Here is a 27865-nt window from a genome sequence, read left to right on the forward strand (position 1 = left end):
CACTGTCCAGGGTCTGCCCTGGCCAGGGTGGCTCTGTTGGTTGGAGCATCGCCCCTTCACCAAAAGGTTGCGGGTTTAATTCCCGGTCAGGGCATATGCCTGGGTTGTGGGCACAATCCTGGGCCCTGGTGTGCACAGTCCCCATTACAGGCACACGCAATCCGGGTCCAGGTGCCTGCCGGAGGCAGCCCACCCATGCCTCTCTCTCCCCTTTCCTCTCTCCCTTCCTGTCTGAAAGCAATGAACAAAAGTGTCCTTGGGTGAGGATGGATAAAATAATAATAATAATAATAATAATAATAATAATAACAATAACTGTGCATCCCCCGAATGGACCCCGATGAGCAGAATGCCCTCCTTTTTACCCCCTTACCTGGCTCTGGGCGCTATCAAATGCTTGGTCCCAGCAAACAGAATACTCACTCCAACCCACCCAAGCCAGAAACGTATTGGCTCACGTCACTGAAAATGACAAGGCAACTGACTTCAGGTTTGGCTCGATCCAGCTCTCCATCGTGACTGCAGCCTCAGGCAGGCCGTCCTGCTGCTACAGCCCTGCTTTCCTCCCGCTCCGGGCAGAGGGAGCACCTTTCGTCCAGAACCTACCTCGGAGGCCCCACGTTGAGTCTCGGGTCGCATGCCCATTCCTAAATTAATCTCTGTGGCTCTGGGCACAGCGGCCAGATCCGGGTCAAGGACTCACTTGATGCTCTGGGCTTAGTAGGGAGCGGTATTTCAGGCTGCTGTTAACCCAAGGAAACAGAATCTGGGCAGAAAACACACCCACAGACGTCCGCTGCGTTTGCCCACCATCGTTTTTCCAGGTTAATTGTCATCGATCATTTGGAGTCCCCGGATTCTTAGAAACAGCGGAAACAGCCTCGGTCGAGAGGACAGCTCCCCGCCTTGCACAGACTTAGGAGCATCTAGATGGAACGTTTCACGGGGCATCTTCTGCTTTTAATCTCCACGGTCTTCTGGCGACCAAAAATACACACAGTTTCTAAAAAGTTCCGTCACGGCAGAAATATGAAACACAGGGCGTGGACTCCCCTGAGATCGATGCCCCCGGGGAAACCTCCGTGAAAGAGCAGTTGGGGAACTTTCCTCCAGAAGTGTTGTGTTTGATTTGAGTGCAGTTTAAAAATAGCCTTCTGCCTTTGTGCTGACTAACAGTGACATTCTGCCGCTTCGGCCCTCTTGGTCCCAGGGATGGGGGGGGGCGGTATGAGGGGGACCTTTGACCTCAAGGTTCCCTCGTCTTTCCGCCCAACTGTTCCTTTGGCTTCCCCACTCTGTGTCTGCCCCTCCGCTCAGCCTCCCCGCCTTCTGGAAGCTTTTATTTGGAGGGTTGGAGGCCCAGCGAGGTCGTTCATGGGTTCCTTCGCGAGTGTGACGGACAGGCATTCAGCTGGGCCCCTGAGCCAGGGCCCGGAGCTACAGGGGCTGCCTCCTCCAGCTTCATCTGTGCCACTGCCGGGTGGCCCCGCCCTGACAAGTAGTCCCCTCACACCCTGCCACCTGTCCCTCCGAAGAGCAATGGTCAGGGGCATGGACCCTGGTTAGAGGTGCCCATGAGAGAGAGCAGGAGGAGCGGGATGGTCTGCCCCAAGTGCCTTTATTTGAAGCTGCAGTGCAGGTGGGCTGAGTCCGGGTGGGCGAGGGGCGGGGGTCCTGGGGGAAGAGGGGAGGGGTCAGTCTCCTGTTCTTCTGGGCGGTTGCCTCAGGCTTTCCGGATGGGAGTCAGGACCAGGGGTCAGGTGAAGGGCCCGGCTGTTCCCAGGGGCAGGAAGGTCGGTTTGACCACCGGCCACTGCGGCTGGCGCCAGGTGTCCACCGTGTGAGATGGGAGAGAGCTCCGATTAAGTCGTGAGTTACGAAGCGAGTCGGGACACCTGAGCCATGGAGAGTGTGGCGGGTCGGAAACCCGGCCTGACCCTTCAGGTTCAGTGCTTGGTGGGGTGACCGCCTGCCCCGGTTCGCCCGGGGCTGAAAGTCCCATGTTCCAGAACACCTTCAGTTCCGGGCAAACCAGAACAGTTGTCCCCTTTCAGTGACAGTTTACTTACTTACTTACAGTCCCCTTACTGTTGGGAACTTGGGCAAGTCACTTCGAGTCTCTGTGCTTTTCTCCGTATTTTAACTTGGGGGACGATGGCTGTACCTGTCTCCTAGGGTGGTCATGAGGATGAAGTGCGATAAACACATGTTATAAACAAGGCCTGGCGCAGAGTTCACACCAGACAAGTAGTGGCTGTTACTGTTAAGGCTTTCTTCTCCTGCCCAGGCCGGGGGCCTGGGGGACGGGGGCCCCATGAGTAACACCATGTTGGGGCCCAGGAATGGGAGTCCTGCACCTCGGGGTCTGTTTCTGATGCTGACACGTTGTGTGTGTGACCTTGAAGGAGCTTTGGAACTGCCTGGGCCTCAGTGTTCCCCGCCTGTAAAATGGGGGCGATGACAGACCCACCTGTCCAGAGGGCCCCGAGCGCACGCTGGATGTGTGGTCGCTGAGGTTCCCGATCGGTAGCTGGGCCCAGTGCGACTCAGAAACAGCACTGCCGCTGGGAGGGCCTTCGGAACGATCCACACAGAAGAACGGTGTTTAGGTTCCTCAGGGCAGTTTTGCCGCGCATGAGTCCTTCCCACTGGGTAGACAGCAGTGTCCGTCCTGGTGGTCCCTGGGCATCGCCGGGCACTGAGGCCTCAGGCGGCTGCCCTGGACGGGCCTCGCTCTGCACCCGGGGCCCCACCTCAGTGATGCCCAGTCTCCTCTGGCCTCTCCTCCTGCAGCCTCAGCCACTTCCCGCTGGAAAGTTCCACCCTGACTGTGCTCACTCAAGCGCTGCGCCACACGACCCATCTGCAGAGCCTCTGGTGAGTGACTGCGTGGCCCCGTGGGAGTGAGTGGGAGGACCCAGCTCCGTCGGGACCCCTGCCCCAGGAAGCACTGGGGCACCTCCCTGAGGACCCCCTGTGCTCCTGTCTGTGGGACATCCCCATGTCCTGCCAGGTGGGTGCCACAGCTCTTGCCCCTTAATGCCACCAGCTTCCTCCTGGCTATACAAGTGACCCTGGGGGGTTGGGGCCAAGTCCTAGAGCAACGTCTCATGTGCAGGGTTCACCCTGGCTCTGGCTCACACTTCTGATTGGTTCCGTGGGTCAGGGTTGCCTAGATCCTGCGTCTGTAATGCATTCCCATGCCAAAAAAAAAAAAAAAAAGTTCCCAACCTGGAAAAAAAAAAGTATAATTTTTATTCATTTATACTGAACAGGTAGCCATTGTGTTGGCTGTTTATTTGACAATCTAAGGGGAAAAATAGGTCACTGCCCCTGCCTATATAGTCAGGTAGTGCATGTTTTAAAAATTCTTGCAACCCTGACTGGTGTGGTTCGATGGACTGAGTGTCAGCCTATGAGCTGAAAGGCTGCTGGTTCGATTCCCCATCAGGGCACATGCCTGGGTTGTGGGCCAGGTCCCCAGTGTGGAGCATGCAAGAGGCAACCAGTCCATGTTTCTCTCCCTCTCTCTCCCTTGCTCCCTCTTTCTAAAAATAAATAAATAAATTCTTTTTTTAAATTTTTAGAGAGAGGGGAAGGGAAGGAGAAAGAGAGGGACAGAAACATCAGTGTGTGGTTGCCTCTTGTGCGCCCCACACTGGGGACCTGGCCCACAACCCAGGCATGTGCCCGGACTGGGAATTGAACCAGCAATGCTTTGGTGCACAGGCCGGCACTCAGTCCACCGAGCTACACCAGCCAGGGCAATGAATAAAATCTTTAAAACAATTTTCGCTTGCGGCACACCAGATGAAAACCGCTGGTCCAGACTCAGAGCTGACGGCCTCCATAGTGTCCCCGGTGCCCCTGGCCACTTTGATAACCAAATATCACATACTCTTTTCACGTGACTTTTCAAACTATAAAACATGATAACTAAAAACAAACCCAAGCAGGACACACAAGGCATTGCTTTGTTTTCATCCGAGTCCTACCCCCGCCCGCACAGCAGGGCGGAGTGCTGAGGAAATGAGGTCAGAGGGTTTGGGGGAGCATGGCATGGGGGAGCAGGTCATTTCACCCATAATCTAACTGAGCAGAAGGCAGCTGGCTAAAGTTTAATTTGCAAAAGGAAACAACCCTCCGATAAATATTTAACGTGGGCTAGGCTTGCATCAGCTTTAGTTTTCCCCACTCAACAGAGGCAGGCTCCATCGGGGCTCAGAAGGGACAATCCCTGGGTTTCGGGGGAAGCCCACCATTTGCACAGATTAGAAAAAGATGCCTGGGGACGAGACACCCTTTACCTGAACTGCGGGGCCCAAGGGCAACTGGCGTTCCCCGGGCTGGCCGGACGACCCCTGACCAACACACGTGGCCTCGGCTCCCGGGCCAGCGGCCCTGGGCTTCCACTTCCGCCAGGCCTGGGAATCACTGCGCCTCTTTACACCAGCCCCAGCTCCTCCCCAGGCCTCTGTTTTCTCACCTGGACATTGGGGACAGTCGTGCGCACCTTGCCTGTCCTCCTCCCCCCCGAAGTTCTATGACGGACGGACGTACAGGCTTTGCAAGCTGTAGCGTTCTTAGCACGGCACCCGCGAAGCCCTCCACTCTTGACGGGGGCCTCTCGCCTCTTCCCCGCTTCTCCAGCCTCAGTGGGAACGGCATTGGTGACACTGGCTGCCACTGTCTTTCCATGGCTCTCAGATATGCCACCAGCTTGGAGGAACTGAGGTGAGTTGTCTGTCCCTCCCCGCCAGACCCAAGACAGCTTGGGTGGGGGAGGATGACCACAGCAAGGGGCTTCTTGAAGACACTCGTCACTGATTAGTGACACTCGTCCCCTTCGCCCACTCCTACGCTGTGTAACCCCAGACGCAGAACCTTGGGAGACACGAGGATAGGAGGTGAGGGTGTCGGCTGCAGCAGGAGGGACTTAGGGCACACAGGCACCAGGCAGAACATCTTAAAAGAGTTTGGAGTCGTCACCCAGCACAGTGTGAGGGGACTTGATCCGCATGCGCCCAGGCCGTTCTCTAGACATCAGTCTCTCCCTGGTCTGGGAAGGGGAGGTGGGCCAGATGAGACGGGGGGGCAGGCAGGCTGGTGGTTCCAGTCCTGCTGTCCTCTCTCCAAGCTTGAGCCACAACCAGATCGGAGACGGGGGTGCCCACCACGTAGCCGACATCCTGCCCACGCTGCCTAAGCTCCGGAAGATCGAGTGAGTGGCCAGCCCTACCGACCGACAGGGGCCCTCTGTGGCCACCCCTGGTCTGGGGAGACCCTGGCTTTTGCCTCAGGCGGCTGCCATGCCTCCCTTAGCTTCAGTGCCCAGCCCCTGCCCCTCTCCGGGCTTTTCTGCCCCATCAGGCTGGGAGGATGGGTGGCGGGGATGCTGTGTCCTAGGGCCCCAGCAGCCGTGAGGGGTGGGGAAAACGGGGGTCCAGGATCTGACGTCTGCCCCTTCCTCAGCCTCTCAGCGAATGGCATTGGCCCGGAGGGGGGAGTGCGGTTGGCGGAGTCCCTCGCCCATTGCGAGCACCTGGAGGAGCTGATGTGAGTGTCCCCACAGCCCAGCTGGCACAGGGCAAGGGTCTGCAGGGGCCAGCCTGGTGCTCAGCCTCCGCCCCTGTCTCCCTCCAGGCTTAGCCGCAACCCCCTGGAGGACCTCACAGCCCGGGAGCTGGCCCGGGGGCTGCCCCGGCACCTGAGAGTCCTACAGTGAGTGTCCCCTCCCTGTGGTGTGTGCAGGGCTAGCTGGGTGGGGTCTCTCCGGAGCGCTTGGGGGTCAAGGGGCCCGTCGGTCGCGCCGCCCTGGCTATAGGCAAACAAGCGTGTTCTGGAGCTAGCTGCCCCCTCTGCCGCCTGCTCCTGCCCTGCCTCTGGCGTCTGGGGCAGGAAGATCAGCAGCCACGGCCCAGTCCCAGCTAGGCCACCAGCCCCTGTGTGCCCCTGGCCAAGGTCCTGCCCTCAGAGTCGCAGTTTCCTCGCCTGCAGCAGGATTACAAGGACCCCAGCTCAGCGTGCCCTGATCCCGTCTCTGAGGGGGAGCGAGCGAGCGAGCCTCGCCCTTTGCCGGGGCTGGAGGAAGGTGCCACGCAGCATGGCCCCGGCACTTTAACAGTTGGCAGCCCTGGTCTCACTGGAGCCTTCACAGCAGCCCCGTGGGGCCAGGGCTTCTAGCTGCTGCATCTCCAGGCAGCAGAACTGAAGGCTGAGAGGCGTGCAGGGCTTGCCTTACTAACACATGGAAGAACCAGGCCTTGAACTTGGGATCCCAGACTCTGAAGCCAGGGCCCCTGATCCCCCATGGGTGGATCAGGCCCTGGGTGGGTGGGGAGGAGGCTTGGGATGGCCGTTACCCAGAGACCATCTAAGCTCTGGCAGTGCAGCCTGAGACAAGGCTGTGAGTCAGGGATCCAGCCCCCCAACCCCCACATCTGGTTCCCCAAGACTCCTCTCACTGTCTCCCCTCTCCCCAGCCTGCGGTCCAGCCGTCTGGGCCCCAAGGGGGTGCTGAGCCTGGGCCAGGCCCTGGATGGGTGCCCACACTTGGAAGAGATCAGGTGAGTAGGAGCGGTGGAGCCTGGGGCGGGGGGTGACCCTGGAGCATTGGCAGTTGGGGGGGGCTCTGCTCACGGGTGTCTGTCTGCCCTGCAGCCTGGCCGAGAACAACCTGGCCGGACACGTGCTGCACCTCTTTTGGGGGCTCCGGCTGCTCAGGCAGATCGAGTAAGCGGCCTCCCCCCCACCCCAACCCGGGGAGCTGGGGCTGAGGGTGGAGGGGCCGGCACTCCTCGACACTCACAGTAGGGGGACTGGGGAGGGGGCTCGGGAGGAGCCCGGGCCTCAGAAACCTCCCTCCGACCCTCCCACCCTCCCCCTCCCCCAGCCTGGTTTCCTGCGAGATCAACGACTGTGCTGCCAGGTCCCTCGCCACCGGCTTCGCACGCTGCCCGGCCCTGGAGGAGATCCTGTGAGTTCTGGCGTCCGCGGCTGGGCCACAGCCTGCTGCTCAGCCGCGAACCCGTCCCTGGCTCCCAGGGGTCCTCCCGCTTCTAAGTGGGGAAGGCCATCCTTGCGGAAGTGTCGCCTCGAGGAAGTGTTGACACTTGGGCTGCGAGGGAAGCTGGGCCAAGTCATTCAGCCTCTCGCCTGTGTCCCCACCTGTGGGGTGGCAGGAGGGGACCTGAACCAGACAGTCTCTAAAGGCCCTTTGCCCCTGACCTTCCCTTTGGGGGTGGCTGGATAGACCACCTCGCCTGCTTTATGGGACTTTGATTTACAAAGCACCCGTTGGTTGTGAAGGACGCCTGAAGCCAGCAGGCCCCGACCTGCCCGCTGGCCTTGCCCCCGACCCCCTGCCCTTGGCAATGAAATATGCTCAACCTTGGGGCCTTGCCGCATGGCCTCATGGGTAACCTAGCCCGGGACCTTGGCTACTGTACAGGAGAAAAACGTGATTTCCTAAAGCACAGGGCACGGTGATTATAAAATTCTAGGTTTGCGCCCTAAAGATTTTAATGCTTCTCATGACTTGACACCAAAGAGGAAGTCTCCCGTCAGTGCTAACTCTTCTGGAACAGCGAACACTGGCGAGTCTCCCTTCTTGGCCAGCAGGGGGCGGGCCACAGGCTCGGCAGCTTAGGGAGGATGCAGGTTCCAGCAAGAAGTCAATACCGTAGTTTGCCCTGAGCTTGTTATCCTTGTAACCACCTTCTCCTTCAGGCCCTCCACATAGGCTTTCTGTTGGCAGTAGCGATAAATGTTTCCTAAGATCAATTCCTTAAAGTTAAAAAGCAGGAGGGAAGGGAGAGCCAATTTAAGGGAAAATAGGAAACAGACGATGATGTAAGGGGTGCGTGGATGGGACAAAAGTCACGATGGAGGCACCCGCAGGGCGCAAGTGTGATGACGCTGTTTCCGCAAACCGAGGGTTCCGAGCTCCCGGGAGACCCAGGCCCTACGCTGTCGGGGTTCTTGAGGGGTGATCAGCTTGGCGACAGCTTGGGAGCCCCCTGCCCGCCCTGAGGAGTCTTCGGGGCACACGAGCACCCCATCGGGCACCACCCCCTCCCCGCTGGCCCCAGTCCTCCCCACCTGCCACCTTGCCTCCACCCGTGCCCCTCCCTGCCCTCCTCGGGCTGACCGCTGGCCCCCGCCCCGCAGGCTGTCCTGGAATCTGCTTGGGGACAAGGCGGCCGCTGCGCTGGCCCACGTCCTGCCGCGGATGGAGCGGCTGAAGAGAGTGGAGTATGAGGGGCACCTCGTTGTTGGGGGGCCGGGGGGGCTGCACAGGGGGGCTAGGCCTGGGGAAAGCCATGAGGCCGCCGGGTCAGGCCCGTGCCTTGTGGGAAGCCCTCCTTGACCCGCTCGCTGCCCTTCTCTCCAAGCCGCTGCCCAGCTTGGCTCTCCCTGGGGCCCCGCCTCCCGCCTGCTGCTCGCCTGTGTCCTGAGTCTGTTGGGTTCCCGAGCATCCTGGCCCGGGAAGGGGCCCGGGAAGCCTCCCCCACCTCACGCCAGTCTCTGTCTCCCCCCCCCCCCCCCCCCCCTGCGGTGCCTCGGGAAGCCTGGAGAAGAACCGGATCACAGCGCACGGAGCCGGGCTCCTGGCTGAAGCGCTGGCACAGGCCTCTGGCATCCAAGTCATCCGGTAACGGGCTTGCAGGGGCAGGAATGGTGGGTGGGAGACCTCACCGACCCTTACAAAGGATGAGGGGATGCCCTGTAGACAGAGGCAGGGCCGGGGCTGGGGACGATCAACGAGACTCGGACGCCCCCACCGAGAATGTGGCAGCAGGGGGACCCCAGCAGACGGGTCACACCCCAGCTCTGCCGTCTGCCGACTGTGTGACGCTGCATCAGTAACTGAACTTCTCTGAGCCTCAACGTCCTCATCTGTGAAATGGGGATACGGAGACTATTCCCTTCCGAGAGCTGCTGTGAGGACTGAACGGCTGTGAAAAGCGCTGTGTGCACTCCCCGGCATGTGGCAGCCTTCACCGGAGGCACCCCACGCAGCCACGCACCACACGGGGCCTCATGGCTGAGGGGCCTGTGCACACGGTGGGCGTGTCAGGCTTCCAGCAGATAGCGGTGCAGTGTTTGCTCTGTAAAAATCAATGTGCGGTGACCGTGTCAGACGAGGGAAGCCAAGCGTCTTCAGGAAGGGGAGCCTTTCCCCTGTTGGGCACTGTGTCAGGGGAGTGGGACCGGCTGCGTCTCTGGCTGTCAGGGAAGGAGAGGGAGTGGAAGAAGTCGGGTGGGGGTGGGGAACGCCACCTCCGCAGGGCGGCCCTGCTGCTAACTCCGGGCACAGCTCCTCCCCCGGGGCCCCGGCCTCCCGGTCTGCGGACAGGACTGAGGGCAGAGACGAGAGGATGAGCGCTGAGTGTCCGTGTGTCCGTCCCGCAGGCTCTGGAATAACCACATCTCGCCGGATGAGGCCCAGCGTCTGCAGAGCCGGGAGCCCAGGCTGGACTTTGCTTTCTTCCCCAACCAGCCGCAGGCTCCTCAGGGTCCTTGATGCGGCCACCTCAAGACACTTTGAATCCAGCCAAGTGATGCCAACTCCCCCCCGTCGGGACGGAGGGCTCGGAAGGAGCCTCAGCTGGGTACCCCTTGCACCCGGCCCCAGGACGGAGGGACACGCCTGTCCGGTCACAGTGTCCGGGGAGGAGTTTTCTGGGGAACAGGAGCCTGGAACGGCCAGTAGACCATCCCACATTCCAGGGGACAGGCGTGGCCAATACGGACAGGCGGCACAATGAGCGTGTGCGTGATGTGATGCGTGGCACGGAAGGCCACATGTGGCAGAGTCCCATGTGACAGTACATGGAGCTCGCAGCGTGGCCTGTAGGTCAGTGTCACGCACGGGTCCTAGCACCACAGATGGCAGGACGTACCTGACAAATGTCCATGTCGTGTGACAGGTGGCTGGCCAGGGGCCCTCGGGCTGGTCCGAGATCTAATTTATTACTTTTTTAAAACCAGGTATGTATGTATGTATGTGTAGATTGTGTTTCCAGGCAGCTAAGTCAGAGAATGTCTTCCACCCAGAACTGGGAAGGGGAACGTGTCTGACCCCGGCCCGGCCCGGCGGCCCGAGGGCCAGGCCTCTGGGCCAAGCTGGGGACTCAGCCACGAGGCTGGTGGGTGAGTCCCCTCCTGCCTCGAGCCTCAGTTTGCCCATCTGTAAGCCGGTGCCCCCTCCCCTTACATGCTGGCCCGCAAGGACTGTGGGTGCGGGACCAGGGAGAGCCACTCGGCCTGGGGAGCGGACGGGCCCAGCCCGCCCTGTGTATGGGACGAAGCCGGTGTGAGGGCAAGGGGTGGGCACTGCCGAGACCGCCAGGCGAGGCCGTGGGGCACAGCCACTACCTCAGGGCACCCGGGAGAGCGCCCGGGGCTCCCAGTGTTATTGTTACTCCCAGGAGGGCACGGGGTGTCCCTGCCATGTACACTCTAAGTCAAGTGCGACCAATAAACGTGTGGTTTCTCAGCCTCTGGTCCGAGTCCGGTGTATCCCACCGAATCACCGAATCCGACCTGGTTCGACGTGGTTCACTCCCTGCCCCGGGTCCCGGAGGGCGGAGCAGACCTCAGAGCGGGAGCAGGAGTCAGGAGATGGGGGTCAAGGCCATGCTCGGTCCCCGTGTGGTCATGTGATCACGAGCAAGTCATCTCCTCTGGACCTCCCCTGCCCCGTGAGGATGTTCTAGAAGTTCACTGTGTTAGCAGCCTTCTTTGTTGGACTGCGTTATATTTAAACTCTTTTTCTGAATTGTCAATATTTAAAATTGAGAACTTTTACATACAAATCCAGATTTTCAGCTTCTCTCAGGGGCTAGTCCAGCATTCCCACCCAAGGGGAACCTGCTGGACTACTGTGACTGTGCCCTTCGGATGTGGCAGAGATCCCTCAGTTTTCCACAGTCCCCACCACTCCCCAGTGTGCCCCCATTTGCTGCTTGCCTTGTTCTTGCGAAAGGCTGGAAACCTCTGGCTCAGGTTTCCACTGGGGCATTAGAAACATGACTTTGAAAAGTCAGATGGGCACAGAATGGACTACGACGCGACCCCTTGCTGCCTGTTTTCGAAGCCAGGGGTTACTTCTGTACATGAGTTAGTAACAGTCCCCAGCCCCCGGGACTGTTGGAGGGGTCAGGAAGCAAGGTATGCAAAGTCCCTGGGATGAAGAGGTAGCTTACAAACTAGCCCCCCCCACCCCGCGCCCCACTCCTCTAGGGTTCAATGTCAGGTGAGATGGAGAGATGCTTGAAATGACAGAACAGCACCCCTTCCTGGTCACCTGCCTGCGGATCTCAGGGACGCCTTCCTCCAAAGCCGCGGGGCATTGTGAAGTGGGCAGGGAAAGTGCAGTTACTGCCCGGCACCACTGGAGGGCAGGCTGGCCCACTGGCAATTCCTGAGATAACTTCTTTTGCCTTTGGACCCAGCTGGAAGTTACGAGGTGATGATACCGGTGTTCCCACCTGGCCTAGGACCCTGGGATGTCGCAGCTTGCTAATGGCTCACCTGGGAGGCGCAGCCTTCACCTTTGCCAGCCTCCACGTTGTCCCTGATTCCCTGCCAAGCATGAGGACAGAGTCCTCCAGCCGAGTGCCAAGCACCGACGCCTGTGCTGGGCCACCCTTACAGGGTCGGGGGCAAGACACACCTGGTACCGAGTGAGACCATCAGCCTGGTCTCGGGAAAGGGGGTGGGCAGGTAGGAGATCCACGAAGTTCACCCGGAGCCCAAAATCCTCTCTCCGCTTCCCGGGAAATGATGCCCAGAGGACCACCGTGGGCCCTCCGCGTGCACCTTCATGCCGAGGGGGGCTGTGCCCCCTCCTCCTGTTCTTGCCCGAGACCGGAGAGTGAGTCCCTCGAAGCCTGACAGTGCGGTGCCCGGGGAGTCCCGGCCGAGGAAGGAACACAGCACCAACCGGAAGCTCCAGGCCAGGGGACGAGCACGGTCTGCAGGGCTCAGGGACCTTCTTTGCGTTTGCTGCTTATTCGTTTCCCGTGTCCCCCTTTCCCCTCCTCTCTGCCCATGTTCTAACCCCCGGGAAACTTTCAGCAGCTTCCCTGGAAAAACCACAGCATCGGCCGCGCTGCAGGGCTGGCCGGGCCGCCGCAGATCAGTGCGCAATCACCTCGTCCGCGTCAGTAAGAACCTGCCGCTCCTGCCGCGCCCCCCCCCCCCCCCCCCCCCCGCCCGCTTGGAGGCCTGGACTGTTTTTCTCTTGAACACGGATGGGGTCCAGCCTCCCTGCTCCCTGCCTCTGCAAAGTAGGCCTTCGCGTCTTCTTGCTAGGAATGGGATCGGCCCGGGAAGTCGCCATGCCTCTCTGCAAGGCTGGGATGAGCTCATTTGGCTACTTTCTCACTTGGCCTCCACCCTGTGGTTTCACAGGTGGAGTGCCCACCTTTCTGGTGGTAGGTAGGTCACGGAATCTCTCTTCCCGTCCACGCAGGCCTCATGCCCTCCCGAATGGCGTCCCGTGCCCTCCCCCAAACACACATGCTTCTCAAACCATCAGAGTGTACTTGCGGAAACTACAAGGCACGGCGTGGAGTCATCTAGGGTTCTCGCTAACATGCAGATTCTGGCTCAGCAGGGCAGGCGCTGGGGTGGGGCCCCGGGAGTCTGCATTTCTAAGAAGCCCCCAGCCGTGTCTCTGCTGCCGGACCACACCTAACCTGGTGAGCCTGGAGACCGGCGAGCGGATCTCAGCCCTGACCTGGGGAGCTTCTGAAAATACCTTTTTTAAAAATGGAGTATTTAGAAAGCTTCCTGGGAGATGCTAAGGTGCAGCCAAGGATGGAGACTCGCCGCCTCCAGGGGGCGTGCTGGCTGGAAGAGGCTAGGCGAGCGTCTGCACCCACACCGCGGATTCTGTCCTGAAGTTCCTGGCGACCCTCGCTCCCTCCCCAGATGAGGACTACGACCTAGAGACTGTTCCTAGCCTGCCCAAAGGCACACAGCTAGGACGTGGTAGTGCCAGGAATCAAATCTAGGTCTTTGCGACCTTTACCCTCAGGGCCCCCCAGCTCCCCCGCCCCAGTTTTTCCTGAGATATAATCGACGTGGACCACTGTGTAAGGTTCAGGGGTACAGCAGGATCTGACTTCCACATACTGTGAAATGATCGTCACAATCAGTTAGCATCGTCTCATATAGGCGCACACAAAAAAGGAAAACATTTCTTCCATGAGATGAGGAGTCTTAGGATCTACTCTCTTCCCTTCCAAATTTTGAGACTTGTAACCGCCCCGCCCCTCCCCCAGAGCAGCCCCAGTCCCCTCACCTGTACGGAGAGGGGGTGAGACAAACGGGACAAGGCACAAGGACCTACTTTTTCCAGCTCAAAGATGGCCTTCCGGTTACTCTCTGTGCTTCCCCAGGGGGGCTTCTGAACCCCCCCACCTGCCTTGCTTGGTTATAGTTCACTGCCTACAATGACTTCCGCTAGACCCACAGCCACAACCTGAGCGACATTCTCCCCTATTTCCACAAACGAGGCAACGGAGGCCCAGAGAGGAACCAGACTTGCCTAAGGTCACACAGCCAGTGCTTCGTAGAGCTCAGATTCCAGCCCCGGAGGAAGGAGGAAAGGAGGATGTTGGGGTGGTCCAGGCTGGGGACCCAGCTGGTTTGTGGGTTGGCATGCTCCTGAGAGAGCAGGGTGCTGGGGAAGATGGGAGTGCTATGTGTCCTTCCTGGCCCTGCTTCTGGCCCCAGCTTCACCCCTGAATCAGTAAGGCCAGGACTAAGGGTGGTGGCCTTAGACAAAGCCAGACACACCCTTGCAACACCACAGAGCTTCCCGGAAAAGACCTTGCAGCAGCTGTTGGGGTCAAGACCCTCTCAAGGTGGGGCTCAGGAAGCACCCCCCGCAAAAGCTGGTTGTTCTTGAATCCCCTCCCCCACCCCAGCTAGCCCAGGCCGCACCCCACCCCCACCCATGTGTCCCCCAGCCCTCAGAACCGAAGCCCTTCCTCACCCCTTGGCCCTTGGATGCTGCCCCGTACTGCTCCTCTGGCACAAGCCCTAACTCTGCCTGGCTGCACAGAAGCCGGCCTCTGCCCTGCGGAGGAGGCCACAGAAGAGGAGCCTTCAAGACCAGAACACAGGCCAAGGGGGGGCCGCAGGCTGAGTGGCTGGGCTGGGCACACGACCCTACCCCCACCCGTGGATGCCCAGAGCAAGTTCGGGCTGACGGAGGTGTCTGGGACTGGCCAGAGGGGCCAGAGGGGCCAGGGCGGCCTGGGCACCTTGACCCTGGAAGAGGGCCTGCTGGCACTGGAGAGACTTGCCCCCCCGGAACTCAAAAACTGCAGTGACGACGTTGGAGCCTCGTGCCCTGTCACACCTGCTGCCAGGCTAGCCACACCAGTTGGGACCCCACTGGATTCCCACAGTCATCCGGGAAGCAGGCACTAAATCTACCGTTTCCTGTTACGGAGGAGGAAACCGGGGCCCAGAGGACTGTGTGGGCTCATCCAGGCAGGAACTGGAGGGGCTGGGATTCAAACCCTGGGCTGTGAGTCAGTGCCTGAGGTTGGGCGCTGGAATCAGCTGTGCCGGCTCTAACGGGGGCCGGTGGGGGGAGGGGGGTCCTTGAGGGGACGTTGCCATCACTGATCCGACTCCTTATTAACCCTTGTGGCAGACGGCATCTTCCAAAACGGCCACCGCAGTATCTCCCTTCCCACGAGGTGACACTCCTCTCACCCAGAGGCGGCAGGGTCTCTGGACTGGGGACAACAGCAGAAGTGACCGTCTGTGACTTGCGAAGCTAGGTCCTCGGGCTTCCTCCACCTGGTTCTCCTGGCACGCACACAGCGGGGACCTGGGGGGCTGCCGGGCTAGGAGGGAGCCTGGGCCAAGGGAGCAGTCACAGGTACGCGTTCTGGCTGCCAGCCGGCACCAAGGGCCAGACACGTGCGAGAAAACCTCCCAGGTACCCCCAGCTCCTGTCATCGCCTGGCTGCAACGGTCGGAGGCAGCCATGAGCAAGACCTGCCCTCACAGGCCCCGGCTGGCCCCCACAACCGGGACAGTTAACACGGTTTGGGGTGGTGTGGGAGCCATAACCAGATCGCCTTCCACTGTCGTCGATCCACCCACACCCCGGAGGCCAGCCAGCGCCCGGTCCCCAGGCAGCGCTCCTTCCAGTGCCTTTCATTCACCGGCACACCGGAGTGTGCTGGCGGCGCTGGCTATTCTGATCTGTTTGTCCAGACGGCCGGGGCTGTGGCAATAAATATCCAGGCAGCAGGTGCTTTACGCGCGCATGCACACACAGAGGCCTATTTAGGGAAGTTCAGGCCGCCCGCGGGTGCAGAGAGATCTCTCCCAGGGCTCACCTTGCAACGTCCTGCAGGAGCGGCCGTGTGTCAGGGGCGGGGTGCAGAACCGGCTAGAGGTGGACACTTGGACCTACGCCACAGACCCTGGGCTCCCCTGACCCCTGACTTCCTCTGAGGCAGCTTTACGGAGATGTAATTCACTCGCTGCGGCGTTCACCCCTTCCAAGGATCCGAGTCCATTTTAGAACATTTTACAGCATCCCCCCAAGAAGCCCGGGACTGACAGCACTCACTCCCCGTTCTCCCCTCCTGCCCCGGGCAGCCCGTCATCGGCCTTCCGTCTCCGTGGCTGTGTCTGCTGTGGACGGCTCGCAGGAGTGGAATCATACACCACGGGGGCTCCTGCGACCGGCTTCTGCCTTGCACTCAGCATGAGGCCTTCCAAGTTCATCCCTCTGCGTGTCCATAGGACCTTTCTGTGGCTGAATCCGGTTCCACTGCACGGCCAGAGCGCATCAGCCGAGGGACCCTTGAGTTGCTTGCACTTTTTGGCTCTTCTAACTCATGCTGCAACGGACCCTGAGGCCCAAGTCTTTGTGTGGACACGTTTCCATCTCCCTTGGGTAGGTCCCCAGGAGTGCAACTGCTGGAAGCCCCGGCCTTTATACTCGGTGCCCTTGGCCAGGGGTCTTCTTGCCCCTGGGGCAGGCCCGGCTCCCTCATCCCCGGGTCTCCTGGAGGAAGGCTCCCTGAGGCCCAGGGCTGAGCTGGGCCTTCTGGGCCACCCCACCTCCCACCTTTGCACTTTTCATCCAGGCATAGGACCGCCTGGGTCATGGTCTTACCCCCTCCTCCGTGGGAGGGGTGGGGGGAGGTGAGCAACTCGAGGGGAGGGGGCCTGCTTGGGCTCATCATCGTGCATCTCAGTGCCTGCTCCTCCTGCTTCGGCGGGAGGAGAGGAGAGAGGTTCTGGGGGCCAGGTGAGGCCCTGGAGGGAGGGGCTGGCGCTGGGGCTGAGAACACCTACAGATCGGTTTGCCCCGTAACTGGGCCGCAGCCTTTGGGGGGAAGCAAGACAGGAGAGCTTGTGGAAAGGCAGCACAGAGGGGGGGCCGGCAGGCAGGCAGGCAGGCAGAGAACGAAGCTCAGCACCCTGGGGCTCTCTAGTGGCCGCCCCTCTAAGGCAGCAAAGTGCCTGTGACTCAGACGTGAAGGCAGTCTGCAGTGCGCGTCTCCAGGTTAACCCACACCTGCCTGAAACGCAAAACCCACAACCCAAGCGCCGTGAGCTGGCCCTCCCAGGGCAGGGCCGAGGGCTTTGCACGTGGCCTTGTGGTCTCGAGACAGCTTCCTCCCCCACAATCTGGTGAAATGGGGCTCGGTTGCCTGTGACACTGAAATGGGGGGGAGGGTAGACCACAAAACCCTGAGGGGCCTACAGCATGAACACCCGGCTGCAGCTACGGCTACAGTCACATTGTTAAACTGATGCGTTTTCTAGGGTACGAAGGCCTTCCTTCGAAGGAGGGGTTTTCAGCCCGGGCGGGGGGGGGGGCCTCAAGGACCCGCCTAATTGCCCTCTGAATGACAAGCTCCAGGTGCTGTTCAAACTGTCTTTATCTTATTTGTCAGAGAAATATGTGTCATCTTCCCAGCCTCTGGCAGCAAGAAAACGCCGAGCTCTTTTGCTATAGATAAAAGGGGAGCAAGAAAAGGAGAGCTCTGCGGTCCTAGCGCTGCCCAGTGCCGCCCAGCACTGAGCCCCGCGGTGTGTCCCCGAGGGCGCGGCGCGGAGCCCATCGGCCCTCGGGGTCGAGGCGGCAGGCGACGCTCTGGGAACCCCGCAGGCCCGGGCTGAGCCCACCCCTCGGTTCCCGCGTCGGCGGCCCGGAGCTCACGGCGCTCGGCGCTCGGCGGTGCCGAGGCTCCGGCGACGCCGGCCTGGGGAGGGTGCGAAGCAGCGGTTCCGGGATTCCGACCCCCGGAGCCCCAGCCCGGTACGATCGGACCCTCGGATTCCGGCCTCCAACATTCGGACCCCGCGGCGCCAAGAGCACGGAGTGCCAGGGCGCGCCCGCCGCGGGCGGGACAGTGCCCCCGCCACGCCCGCTGGGAGCGCTCGCCCCTCCAGGAAGCGCGCGCCTCGCCTCCCCACTTCCCTCCCCACACCCGCCCCTCCTCGATCGGGGGGAGGAGCCCGAGCCGCCGCCGTCGCCCGCCTGCCCGGCCCCGGAGGAGGACCGGACCCTGAGCGGCTCGGAGCGCCCGCGAGCTGGCCCTGGCCGCGCGGGCAGCGCCCTGAGCCCGTCCCGCGCCCGCGGGCCCGGCCGAGCAGGGGAGCGCCCGGGGATGCCCCGGCGGCCCGGAGCGCCGGCAGCCGCAGCCGCGCGGTGAAGGCGGCGGCGCCCCCGGGACCCGCGGTGAGTGGGGCCCGGGAGGGCCAGGGGCGGGCGGGGCGCCCTGGCGCGAGTGCTCAAGTTCGGCCTTGGGGCTTACGTTCTGGCGGGTTGGAAGGAAGCTGGGTTCCGCCTCGGGGGGCTACGGCGCCCCAAGCCCCCGCCACCCGCGCTCACCCTGACTCCGGCGCTTGAGTGACTCAGCTCCGACCCGGCCACTCGGGGGCGCTCCGGCTTCACCCGGACTGCCGAGGGGTAGGGAGGGGCAGGGGGCGGGAGTTGGGTTGCGCCCTCGGGGGATCTCAGCCCAGCTGTTTTAGGGACCCTCCTACCTCCCGGGGAGCCTAGTCCCTGCCACGGTCGCAGCTACTGAAGACTCGAGGTCCGGCTGGCTCCTGACGGGCGCGGGCCCCTCTCCTCGTCCCATACCCGGCTTCCAAATCCCCAGCCCCAGGGAGCTGCCCGAGAGCCAGCTCCTAGCCCCGGAAGGTGGAGCCAAGAGAGGGAGTGGAGCTTGCAGCTTACCAGAAGTCGGAGTGTGTTTGCAAACTAGTTTTTTCGCCAGAGCTGTCTGGCACCTGTCTGTTTGGGGGCGGGGAAGGGGCACATGGAGAGAGAGAGCAAGGCTCTTCCTTCCTTCCTGCGCCCCTCCCCCTCCCCTCCCAGCACTGCTTCTCTGAACCGAGAGGGGTCTTACCTCTTCCCTTCTCTTCCCGTTCCACCCTGCGGCCTCCCCCTTCCCACCCCCTTCCACGAGCCGTCCCCTGGGGAAGGGTCGCCTTCAAAGCGGGTTGTGCTTTGCCCTGGGTCACAGGTGGCACTGGAACCCAGGGCTCTGGTAGCCAGTTGGGGGTTCCTGTTGCCTGTGACCCCCAGCCCTGTTTCCTACTGGGGGTAGCGACCAGGGCGAGGGATCTGGGAGAATCTGGGGGGCCCTTTGTTTGCTTGCCTAGGGGTGTGGGCTGTCACCAGGGGAGCGAGGGGCCTTTTCTGTTTCTTGGAGCACTCACAGCTTCAGTAATGGGGGGTGGGGGGCAGCTGTCACCTTCCAGGACAGCCCTGATGGGAGCTTTGGGAAGCCGGGGTCTGAACACCCACCCAGCAGTGCCTCCCCCCGACCTGGGGGCCTCCTCCCCTCTGAGCTCCCCCGTTTGGATCTATAAAATGGGCCAATGGTCCCAGGCTCGTGCAGGGCCGCTGGGAGCAAACAGAGAGGAGAAGCTGTACTGCAATCCCGCTGGCACAGGGCCCAGTGACCCAGTGAGCGCTGGCGCTGCCCCAGGTGGGCAGGCGACAGAGCTGGCCGAGTCCGGGGGTCACCCAGGCAGCTTCCTCACAGAAAGAACGTGCAGCGAAGAATGTCGTCACGTGGGTTCTCCCCGACCTCTGCCACTTCTGTCCGTGTCCCCGTCACCCCTTGGGCTCCGGGTTTTTTCCATCTTTGCAATGAAGCAAAGCACGACCCAGTGCCATTTAGGGGCCTGCCGGGAGGGTGGGACCGGGGGCACGGGGGGCGGGTGCTCTGCAAAGTGGGGTGCCCTTCGTGAACGGCAAATGAGGTGTCTGATGGTGTTCCACAGGACCCTCCTCCCCAAGGCCATGAGAACGAAAATCAGGGATATAAGAGGGTGAGTGGGGCGGGGGGACCTCCGTTTCTTTGCCCACAAAGCCGTGAGAACGATACTCTGCCTCTATAACGTTCTAGGTGGTCGAGGTGGTCTGAGGATTCAACTCGAGGGTGCTCCCCTGCCTTGGCCGGTGGGTGATAAGCGCTCGTCGACCCTTAACCTCTGCTGCCGCATTCCTGGGAACGTCAGAGTTCCCCATGGGGCGACTGCATTCAGGATCCCTTCTGGGACTTCCTCGGGCCGACCCGCCCCTGCCGCTCCCGCCTCCTCCCTGGGGAGAGGAGCCTCCGGACCCGGATCCCCGCGTGGGACTTGTGGGCTGTTGCAGGGGCAGGGCCCAGAGCGGGAAGGTGCTACGGGCCCCAGAGATCCCGGGGGATGGTTGTTCCAGCGGGTGCCCCCCTCCCCCCTCCTTGGGCTGGCCTCTTAGGGCTCCAAGGAGTGGCAGGCGCAGGCGACAGAAGAGCACTCTCTAAGGATTCCCTGGTTCCTGTCAGAACGGGGACACGTGTCCCAGGAAGGGTCCCCTCTGCCTGGTGGAGGTCTCCCCAGCGTCTCCGCCTCCCACCCTGACAGGGGCCACTGAGTCGGGACCCTCATTTCAGGGGTCCAGCCCCCTCCCCTTTGGAGAAGACAGCTTCAGACAGAGGGCGGGTTCCCTGCAGGGCTGCCCGGGCCCCTGCAGGACTCGGGGTCAGAAGCCCCGGCCCCCTGGGATCCTGGCAGGCAGCGGCTACAGAAGGCAGCGGTCTTGTCCCACTCCTACACCCACCATCCCCATCCGGAAAGGGGAGTACAGGGTCGAGGGGGGGGGGGGTGCGTGGCTGCTTCCTGCCGCTCCACTGAGCCTGAGCACTAAGTCGGGGTCCGAGGCGCCTCCTGGCTCTCAGGCCGGGGTCCTGCCCCCTCACCGGGCCACCCCGCCTCCATGCCACAGTGGGCTCGAGTGTGCTGGCCTGTCCACGCCTTCCCCCTCCAGGGCCCGAGGTGAGACTCGCCGCCCACCCACCCCTCACTCGTGATCACATCGATGCGCTTCATCTCTCCCGGGGCATTAGCCACGCGCTGCTGTCATCTTGTTTGTTCTTCTGGGTGTCGGCTTGTCTTCTGCCCTCCTCCTCAAGGAGCGTCAGCTGCCCGAGCGGTGGGGACGGCGTCCATCTGGTTCCTGGCTCTGCCCGGCTCTGGGGCTGGGGCTCAGTAACTGTGAGCACAGGGACCGGCTCCGTCCCTCCTGTCGGATGGGTTCGTGAGACTGCGTGACGGCAGGTGGCAGAATCATGGGTTTGCCCTTTTGGGTCTCTGGTGCGAGGGGACCCTCAGAGGGCAGGGGACTCGCTGACGGAGAAGGGACAGGTGTGGCCTGGGAGACCGGGAGAGGCGTGTGTCTGGAAGGAGGCGGCATCCGCCTGGCACTGAAGGACTGGGGGCTGCAGGTCATGGAGGTGGTGGCTGCTGCCCTGGGTAGGGTGTCACCCGCTGTCATCGCCTGCCTACCCAACGGACAGAGGTGTCCCAGGGAGAATCGCCCGTTCCCCGTGTGACGCAGTCTCTTAACTCCTTGGAGCGCAGATTCTTCAACTAGAAAGTGGGGCTCTCTGGGCCAGGGGCTCCCCCCCGCTGCCGCTGTCCTCATGGGGCTCAGAAGGCGGCAGCTGTGAGAGAGCTCACCCACGGAAGAGGGCCGCGCATAGCCGTCACAGCTCCCCTTCCACCTGTGGCTCTGGGTCCCCGCCTCCCGGGGAGGGTCCCCTCCCCGTGCAGTCGCCGGCGGTCACTCATCGAATAGCTGAGCAGCTTCTCCAGGCTCGGGGCTGCGAGGAGGGTGCAGCCGCGGAGTCCTGCGTGGAGTGGGGGGCAAGGAGAGACTAGCAAGTGACCGAGAGGCAGGGAAACTGCAGACGGGAGGATGCCGCAAAGAGAAGGAGGCAGGTGCAATGGCTCTGGTGGGAAGGTGACGCGGTGAGGGTCTCCTGACCCTCCGGAGGGAGGTCAGGGGGGCCTCCCGGGGAGGAGACGGTGACGTTCACGCCAGGATGCTCCCCTGTGGCCTTGCTGTCTCCTTCCCAGCGGCGTGTCGGCCCGCCTGCTGCCCGGCAGCCGCAGGAGCGGATGATGGGGAAGGGAGGAGAGCCCTTGGGCAAGGGAGGACACAGCACGGGCAAAGGTCCTGAGGTGGGAGCATGCCTAGTGACCCCAGGGCCCCGTTCTCCCCACAACCCAGCTCTATCTCCTTCAGGGGCTCATGTGTCTCGTGAGGATCTGGGGGCACCTGGCCTGCCCCTGTGCCCTGGTCTTCTGTCCCCACGACACGAAAGACAATGACGTTCAACCCCTCCCTCCCGCTGGGCCCCAAAGATCTTTCTGAGTCACCTCCCTGTGGCCTCCGGGGAGGGGAGCGGTGGGTCAGTTTCCCAGGGCTGCTGTGACCAAGGATCACCACCCGATGGGTTAAAACAGCAACTCTGGAGGCTAGAAGCCCAGGTTCAAGGTGCTGGCAGGGCCATATTCCCTCTAAAGCCTCGAGGGACAGGCGCTTCCCCGAGTCTTCCGGTCACCGCAGGCGCCCCTTACCCTGTGGCAGCATCACTCCAGTCCCTGCCTCCCTCCGGTGGCTGTCGTCCCTCTGTGTCTTCACGCTGTCCTTCCATAAGGACACCAGGCGTGTCGGATGGAGGGCCCGCCCTACTCCAGGGTGACCGCATCTTAACTGGTCACGTCTGCAGCTCCCCAGTTTCCAAACAGCATCCCGTTCTGAGGTCCCGGGGGTTAGGGTTTCAATATATCTTTGTTGGGGGGCACAACAGAGCCCCTAACAGGCAGAGGACATCACCTCTCTGTGCCTCAGTTCTCCGCTCTGTGACAGGGGGCCATTCGCAAGGGGCCCGAGTGCTGGGTTGCAGGGAGACGGAAAGGGAGGAATGCAAACCTCCGGGCGGGGCGGGGTGGGGCCGGGCACGTAGGAAGCATCCTGGGAGCTGCAGCCGGGACCTGAAGAGCGGATGGACCGCGATGTCCTCGGCTGGGGGACTTGCCCAGCAGGGCCTGTGTTCCTGGGTGTGGGCTGTGCCTGGGTGCTGTCTGGATGAGAGGGGGTGGTGGGTGCCTCTTCAGGGGAGCAGAGTGCGATCGGGGTGGCCGGCACACGGCCGGGGCCGTTAACAAAAGGCGGGGAGACCCCATCGGCAGGGAGGTGTGAGCTGAGGGCACCATGGCAGCACCCCAGGGGGCATTCAGGCACTGGGCGGGTCCAGAGGACTTTCAGGACTTACTAGCCCAGAGACACTGGGCAGGAGCCTGGGGCTGGGCGCCAGAGCAGCCCAAGGGAAGACTGAGGGACATTTGTCAAGTCCTCAAGGCTGGAAGGGCCGAGCCCTTGACCGGCAGGGAAACGGGGACTCAGAGAGGAGAAGGGGCTTGTGGGAGTTCACATGGAGTTGGGAGCCCCTGTGCCCTAGTCTTCCCCGTGGAAGTCCCCTGGGCAGGGGAGTCCTGCGGGGTAGGGCCCCAGGGCTATGTCCCAGCCCCTGAGGCTGCCCCAGAGCCCTCCTTTGAATAAAGCCAGGTGGGAACAACTTCGGCCCGTGGTCACTGTCGCCATGCTGTCCATCCTCCATTAGCCTGGCCGGCCCTCTGAGCCTGGCCAGACCCACCCCAAGGTCCCTGAAGTACTTACCAGCTCCCAGAGCACCTCCACACCCAGCCCCATGGTGCTCCCTGGGAAGCCGGAGGGCAGGGCATCGCCAGCGCTGCTCTGCCACTTTGCCACTTTGCGAGTGAGGGAGCCGGGGCTACAAGGGAGGCCCTGGCAGAAGCAGGACAGAACCCAGCGCCCCGGGGAGCCCCCTCGCCAGGGGCAGAGCCTAGGGGTCAGGAGGGGGCCACGGAGAAGAGCCTCCCTCTGGGTGTGGTGTGGTGGAGGCGGGGGGCTCGGGGCCATCTGGGTCAGCTCCCGCGGTAGCCTCCTCGCCCTGCTGTCTGCGTCTATATTTATCCCCATAATGGCCTGGCTGCCTGTCGGGAGTGCGGTGTCTTCCGCGCCTCGGCTAAGGTGGAGAAGTGATTTATGTGGAGATGCCACCCCCTACCTGGATGACAGCCTCAGCCCGTTGGCCGAGCACGGCCTGGCAGGAGCCGGCTGCAGTAAGTGAAGTGTGCAGGGGGGGCCCAGGGAGCCTGAGCAGCTCGGGGTTCCACCCCCCCGCCCCAGGCTCTTGGGGAACCAGGGCTGTGGGAGGCCGGGGTGCTGGGGCTGTGGTTGGAGTGGGTATGTGGCTGGAAGGGGGGGGCCTGATCAATGCTAAAACCTTTCAGCTCAAGAGATTCCAAGAACCTACGATTCCAAAATCCCAGGATTCCCAAACGCTGGGATTCGGTGAATCTGTGCTCCCAGGCTCCTGGGAGCCTTTTCCCTTCCAGCTCCCTCACTTTCCACAAACGGTGGTCCAGCCCCCGTCCACCGCCTCTCTGTGCTGGGAACAAGGGAGATGAAAGTAAGATGCAGTCTCACCTTTTAAAAAAATATATATTTTGCCCTGGCTGGTGTAGCTCAGTGGATTGAGCTCGGGCTGTGAACCAAAGTGTTGCAGGTTCGATTCCCAGTCGGTACATGCCTGGGTTGCAGGCCATGACCCCCAGCAACCGCACATTGATGTTTCTCTCTCTCTCTCTCTCTCTCTCTCTCTCTCTCTATCTCCCTCCCTTCCCTCTCTAAAAATAAATAAATAAAATATTTACTTTTTAGAGAGAGAGGAAGGGAGGGAGAAAGAGAGGGAGAGAACATTAATCATTTGCCTCTCTTATGCACTCTGACCGGGGACTGAACCTGCAACCCAGGCATGTGCCCTGACTGGGAATCGAACCGGCGACCTTTCGTTTTGCGGGACAGCCCCCCAGCCAACTGGGCTTGTCAGTCCCCTCTTCAAGCTCAGGTGTGGGTGACGTTTGCTAAGCCAGTTGTTAGGTCGCCAGGTGTGGTGACCACGTAAATTAACCGGGGCTCAGGAGGGGCTTTGTAGTCCCCGCGTCAGTTCCAACATTTCATCAAAGCGGGACGTGCCAAGCGGAGCCGACTCCCTGCGGGTGCAGCTTGCTAACCGCTCTCGGGGCAGGAACGTCCGTGTGGGTGGCACCCCAGGCCGAGAAGCGGGAACACGCCCCCCCACGGGTCTGCGAGGAGCGGCCGGCCGCGGCGATGGCTGATTTCGTGTGTCGGCTGGGCTAGGTGATGGTAACCAGTTGTTTGGTTAAACACCTGTCTGGTGTTGCTGCGCAGGTATTTTTTCAATAAGAGGAACGGTTAAATCAGTACACTCTGGGCCCTGGCCGGGTAGCTTGCCCCGACCACCCGAGGCTGCGGGTTCGATCCCTGATCAGGGCACGTACAGGAAGCAACCAATGAGTGCGTAAATAAGTGGAATAGCACATCGATGTTTCTCTCTCTCAAATCAATCAAAAAAAAAAAAAAAGCAGTAGACTTTTATTAAAACAGATTACCCTCCATTATGTGGGTGGGGCCCATCCGGTCCGCTGACGGCCTTACGAGCAAAGACGAGGGTTTCTCCAAGAAGAAGGAATTCGGCACAGAAACCTCCCCCAGTGTCCAGGCGGCCCGGACTGCCCTGCAGATTTCGGGGGTCAAGACCAAGCTATTGACTGTCACCTGCATGTCCAGGCTTCCGCCTCGCCCCAGAGACATTGGGCTTGCCAGGCCCCAGTCACCAGAACCAGTTCCTTAGATGAGACCTTTCTCTGTGTGTTCGTAGACGATCCGTGGTTGCTGTTTCCTCTGGAGAGCCCCGACTAGTACAGTTGCCATTTGTCTTCCGGGATCCTCTCCAGGATCTTCTCCGGGAAATGTGGGGGCGGGGGTGGGGAGGTAACTCAGGTCTGGGCTCATTCAGAGCGTCCCAACCCTCCTGCAGGCCCAGGAAACGCAGGCTTGGGCCCAGGGGGCCCCGAGTCTGGTTGGCGGAGGGTTCGGGTTAGCAGATGGCTGATGTCTAGGGCAGAGTCCGAGGGGCCGTGTGTACTTGGGAGCCCACTGCAGGGTCGCCAGGAGGCTCGTTGACACACGGGCTGGCACGCGCTGCTCCAGGGACTCTGACCGAGCAGGTCTGGTGGGGGGCCCAGGAGGCCACATTTCTAAGCAGGCCCCCGGGAGAGGCTGAGGCCACCCCTCTGTGAGCCGTGAGAGCCTAGGGTCACCCCCGAGCCTCTGCTGTGGGTGGTGAGCCTCACAGAGCGGGGTTTGTGGAAGCGGACCCAGAGGCCCTGAGTGTCCTGGAGGCCACAGCCCAGGAGAGTAGCGCCTTGGAGTGTGGGTGTGGGTCTGGGTCTGTCACTCCCTCCTGGCCCCCTGGCCAGCACCTGGGTCTCCCTGAGAAGGGGAGCCTGAAGCCACCAATTTCAACCAGTTTAAACTCCTTACCCCCTTTACACAGACCACATAACTTCACACATCTCCTGAGGTGTTGGCCTGTGCAGCTGGGACAGAGGGAGCAGGGGGGAAGGTGGCCTGAGGTGGGGGGTCAGGCCAGGCAGGGCCCTGGGCTGGTGCATGGCTGGGCACAATAAGGCGGTGGGCGTGGGGGCTGAGGACAATGCCGGCTGCAGCCCAGAGGTGGGATCGGCAGCAGCGGTGGGAAATTAGGCGGGGAGGGAAGGAAAGAGAGAGGTCAAGGCTGATGGGTTCTTAGGTGTCTGGCTAAACCAGAATATTCTAGACCTGGGGTTCAGGGCCAGAGTCTCTGCATCCCGCCCTGCCTAAATGACAAGATGTCTTATGAGCTGGGACCCATGGACCCTGGAGGGGCTGAAGCATGTGTCTCGTTCATTGCTGTTCATTGCCGGGTGCTCGGGAGTGTTTGTTGAATGAATGAACAGTGCATGAAGAGAATCCCTAAGCCCCGCCTTCTCTTTGCCTCAGTTAACCCATCTGTAAAAGAGACTACAGGTTTTGCTTCCCTGCCTCCCAGCCCCTTCCCTGTGGGTCTGGTCGCCCCAGAAGGCCTGTGCACATCCAGACCCCCCAGATGCTCAAGCGGGCCCCGACTCCTGCGCCCATCTCCAGCCCAAAACCTCAAATTACCTGTGGGGTGGGCACAGCACCCAGGAGCCTTCTCATCTCGCCCAGATGCGCATGGCAGGCCCATCCCTCCCTTAATGACACCTTGCCAGCCTGCCCTCTTTGCCGGAGTAGGAGGGGAGGGGGCCCGGCCCAGCCTGAGCTGTGGTTTCTTTTTCCATTGCGTCAGGCCACGGGGTCTGGCCCGCCCACCCGCCCGGTGCTGGGCTGGCACAGAGGGGCCCATTCCAACCAGGCCCGCCCCAACTCAGGACACCATGTGCTCCCCGTTTCGGGGATCCAGAGGCTTCCGGCCGGAGGGTGAGTTGGGGCTGGGGGACCTGCCCCGAGCTGGGAGGAGTGCCCCTTCCCTGCCCACCCTTCGCTCACTGTAGCTGGGGCCCGTGAGCCAGCCCAGGTGGAGTGGCAGTCTGCTCTGAGCAGCCCAGCCCAGCCCAGCCCAGCCCGACCCTCCCCTGGCCCTCCTGCCCACACCGTCAGCCGGGCCCCAGCCAGGGAGGGGTGGGAGGACAGTGCGGGGACCCAGGCGAGTGATGATGGCAACTTGGACGGGGGGAGAGTGGGGGTGGGGAGAAGTGGCCCAGCGTGTTCACGTGAGAGCAAGCCTTTGCATCTGTGGTCTGGGGACATGTGTGTACGGTACATGTGACCATACACATGTCCATGCGCAAGGAAGTGTATGCACCCGAGTGTGTGTACCTGACCGTGAAAGCAGACCCGTCTGACTTGGCAGCAGGGGGCACGGTGGCCCAGGTGGCATCTCGCGTGTCATGAAGGGGCCGTGAGGTGGAGAGGCGGTGGGTGAGCTGGAATCCACCCCACCAGTGATGATGGGACATACAGGAGTGGAGATAGGGTGACCCTGGAGAAACTGGCGACCTTGGGCGCTCGGAGGCCCTCTTTGCCTCAGGCTCCCTTTGGCCTGGCTGGCCCCCCAGCTGTCCCCACCATGCTCCCCAGCCCCCCCCCATCCTGGCAGAAAGCTGTGCATCAGCCTGGGAGTCCAGAGACGCCACTCACACCCTGCCTCTGCTGCTTCCTGGCCATGGCACCTCGGGCAGGCGACTTCTGCTCCCTCGCCTCAGTTTCCTCATCTGTAAAATGGGGGCGACTGTCATGCCCCACCCCACCTCCAGGTGGCTGTGAGCATAAGCAGGCATTCTCTCAGCCACACGGCAAGATGTCCCTTTGGGACACTGCTGTCCCCAACACTTCTGAGGGTCACGCTCACCCGGCCCCAACCTGGCACAGCCACCCAGCTGCTCTCAGCGATGGGGAGGCCACTCTCCAGCCCCTCCGTGGAAACTCATTTTTGCATGACAAGAATAAATTTTGCAGGCAAATTGCAGTGCTGCCCTGCCACTCTGGGCTCGTGTGATTATAATGAGGTTCTAGGGACAGACGGCAGGAGGGAGGGGCTGAGCACCAGCTTTG

At 61.8% G+C, this 27865-nt stretch overlaps 2 protein-coding genes across 2 annotated transcripts in view; both read left to right on the top strand.

Annotated features, from left to right (window-relative positions):
* NLRC5 (NLR family CARD domain containing 5) overlaps window positions 1–10508 on the top strand; it is a 78506-nt gene extending 67998 nt beyond the window's left edge. Inside the window, 11 exon segments of the mRNA XM_036011873.1 lie at window positions 2794–2877; window positions 4651–4734; window positions 5138–5221; window positions 5473–5556; window positions 5644–5721; window positions 6483–6566; window positions 6661–6732; window positions 6893–6976; window positions 8170–8253; window positions 8570–8653; window positions 9415–10508. Coding sequence (XP_035867766.1) covers window positions 2794–2877; window positions 4651–4734; window positions 5138–5221; window positions 5473–5556; window positions 5644–5721; window positions 6483–6566; window positions 6661–6732; window positions 6893–6976; window positions 8170–8253; window positions 8570–8653; window positions 9415–9526 — 934 coding nt within the window. The 3' untranslated portion in view covers window positions 9527–10508.
* A 7050-nt stretch (window positions 10509–17558) lies between these two features.
* Window positions 17559–27865, top strand: part of CPNE2 (copine 2) — a 40456-nt gene continuing 30149 nt past the window's right edge. The window contains exon 1 of the mRNA XM_028502077.2: window positions 17559–17740. The gene's annotated coding sequence lies outside the window, so the exon portion shown is untranslated. The remainder of the gene's footprint in view (window positions 17741–27865) is intronic.

This window comes from Phyllostomus discolor, chromosome 12 (assembly GCF_004126475.2).
Source record: "Phyllostomus discolor isolate MPI-MPIP mPhyDis1 chromosome 12, mPhyDis1.pri.v3, whole genome shotgun sequence".
Lineage (NCBI taxonomy): Eukaryota > Metazoa > Chordata > Mammalia > Chiroptera > Phyllostomidae > Phyllostomus > Phyllostomus discolor.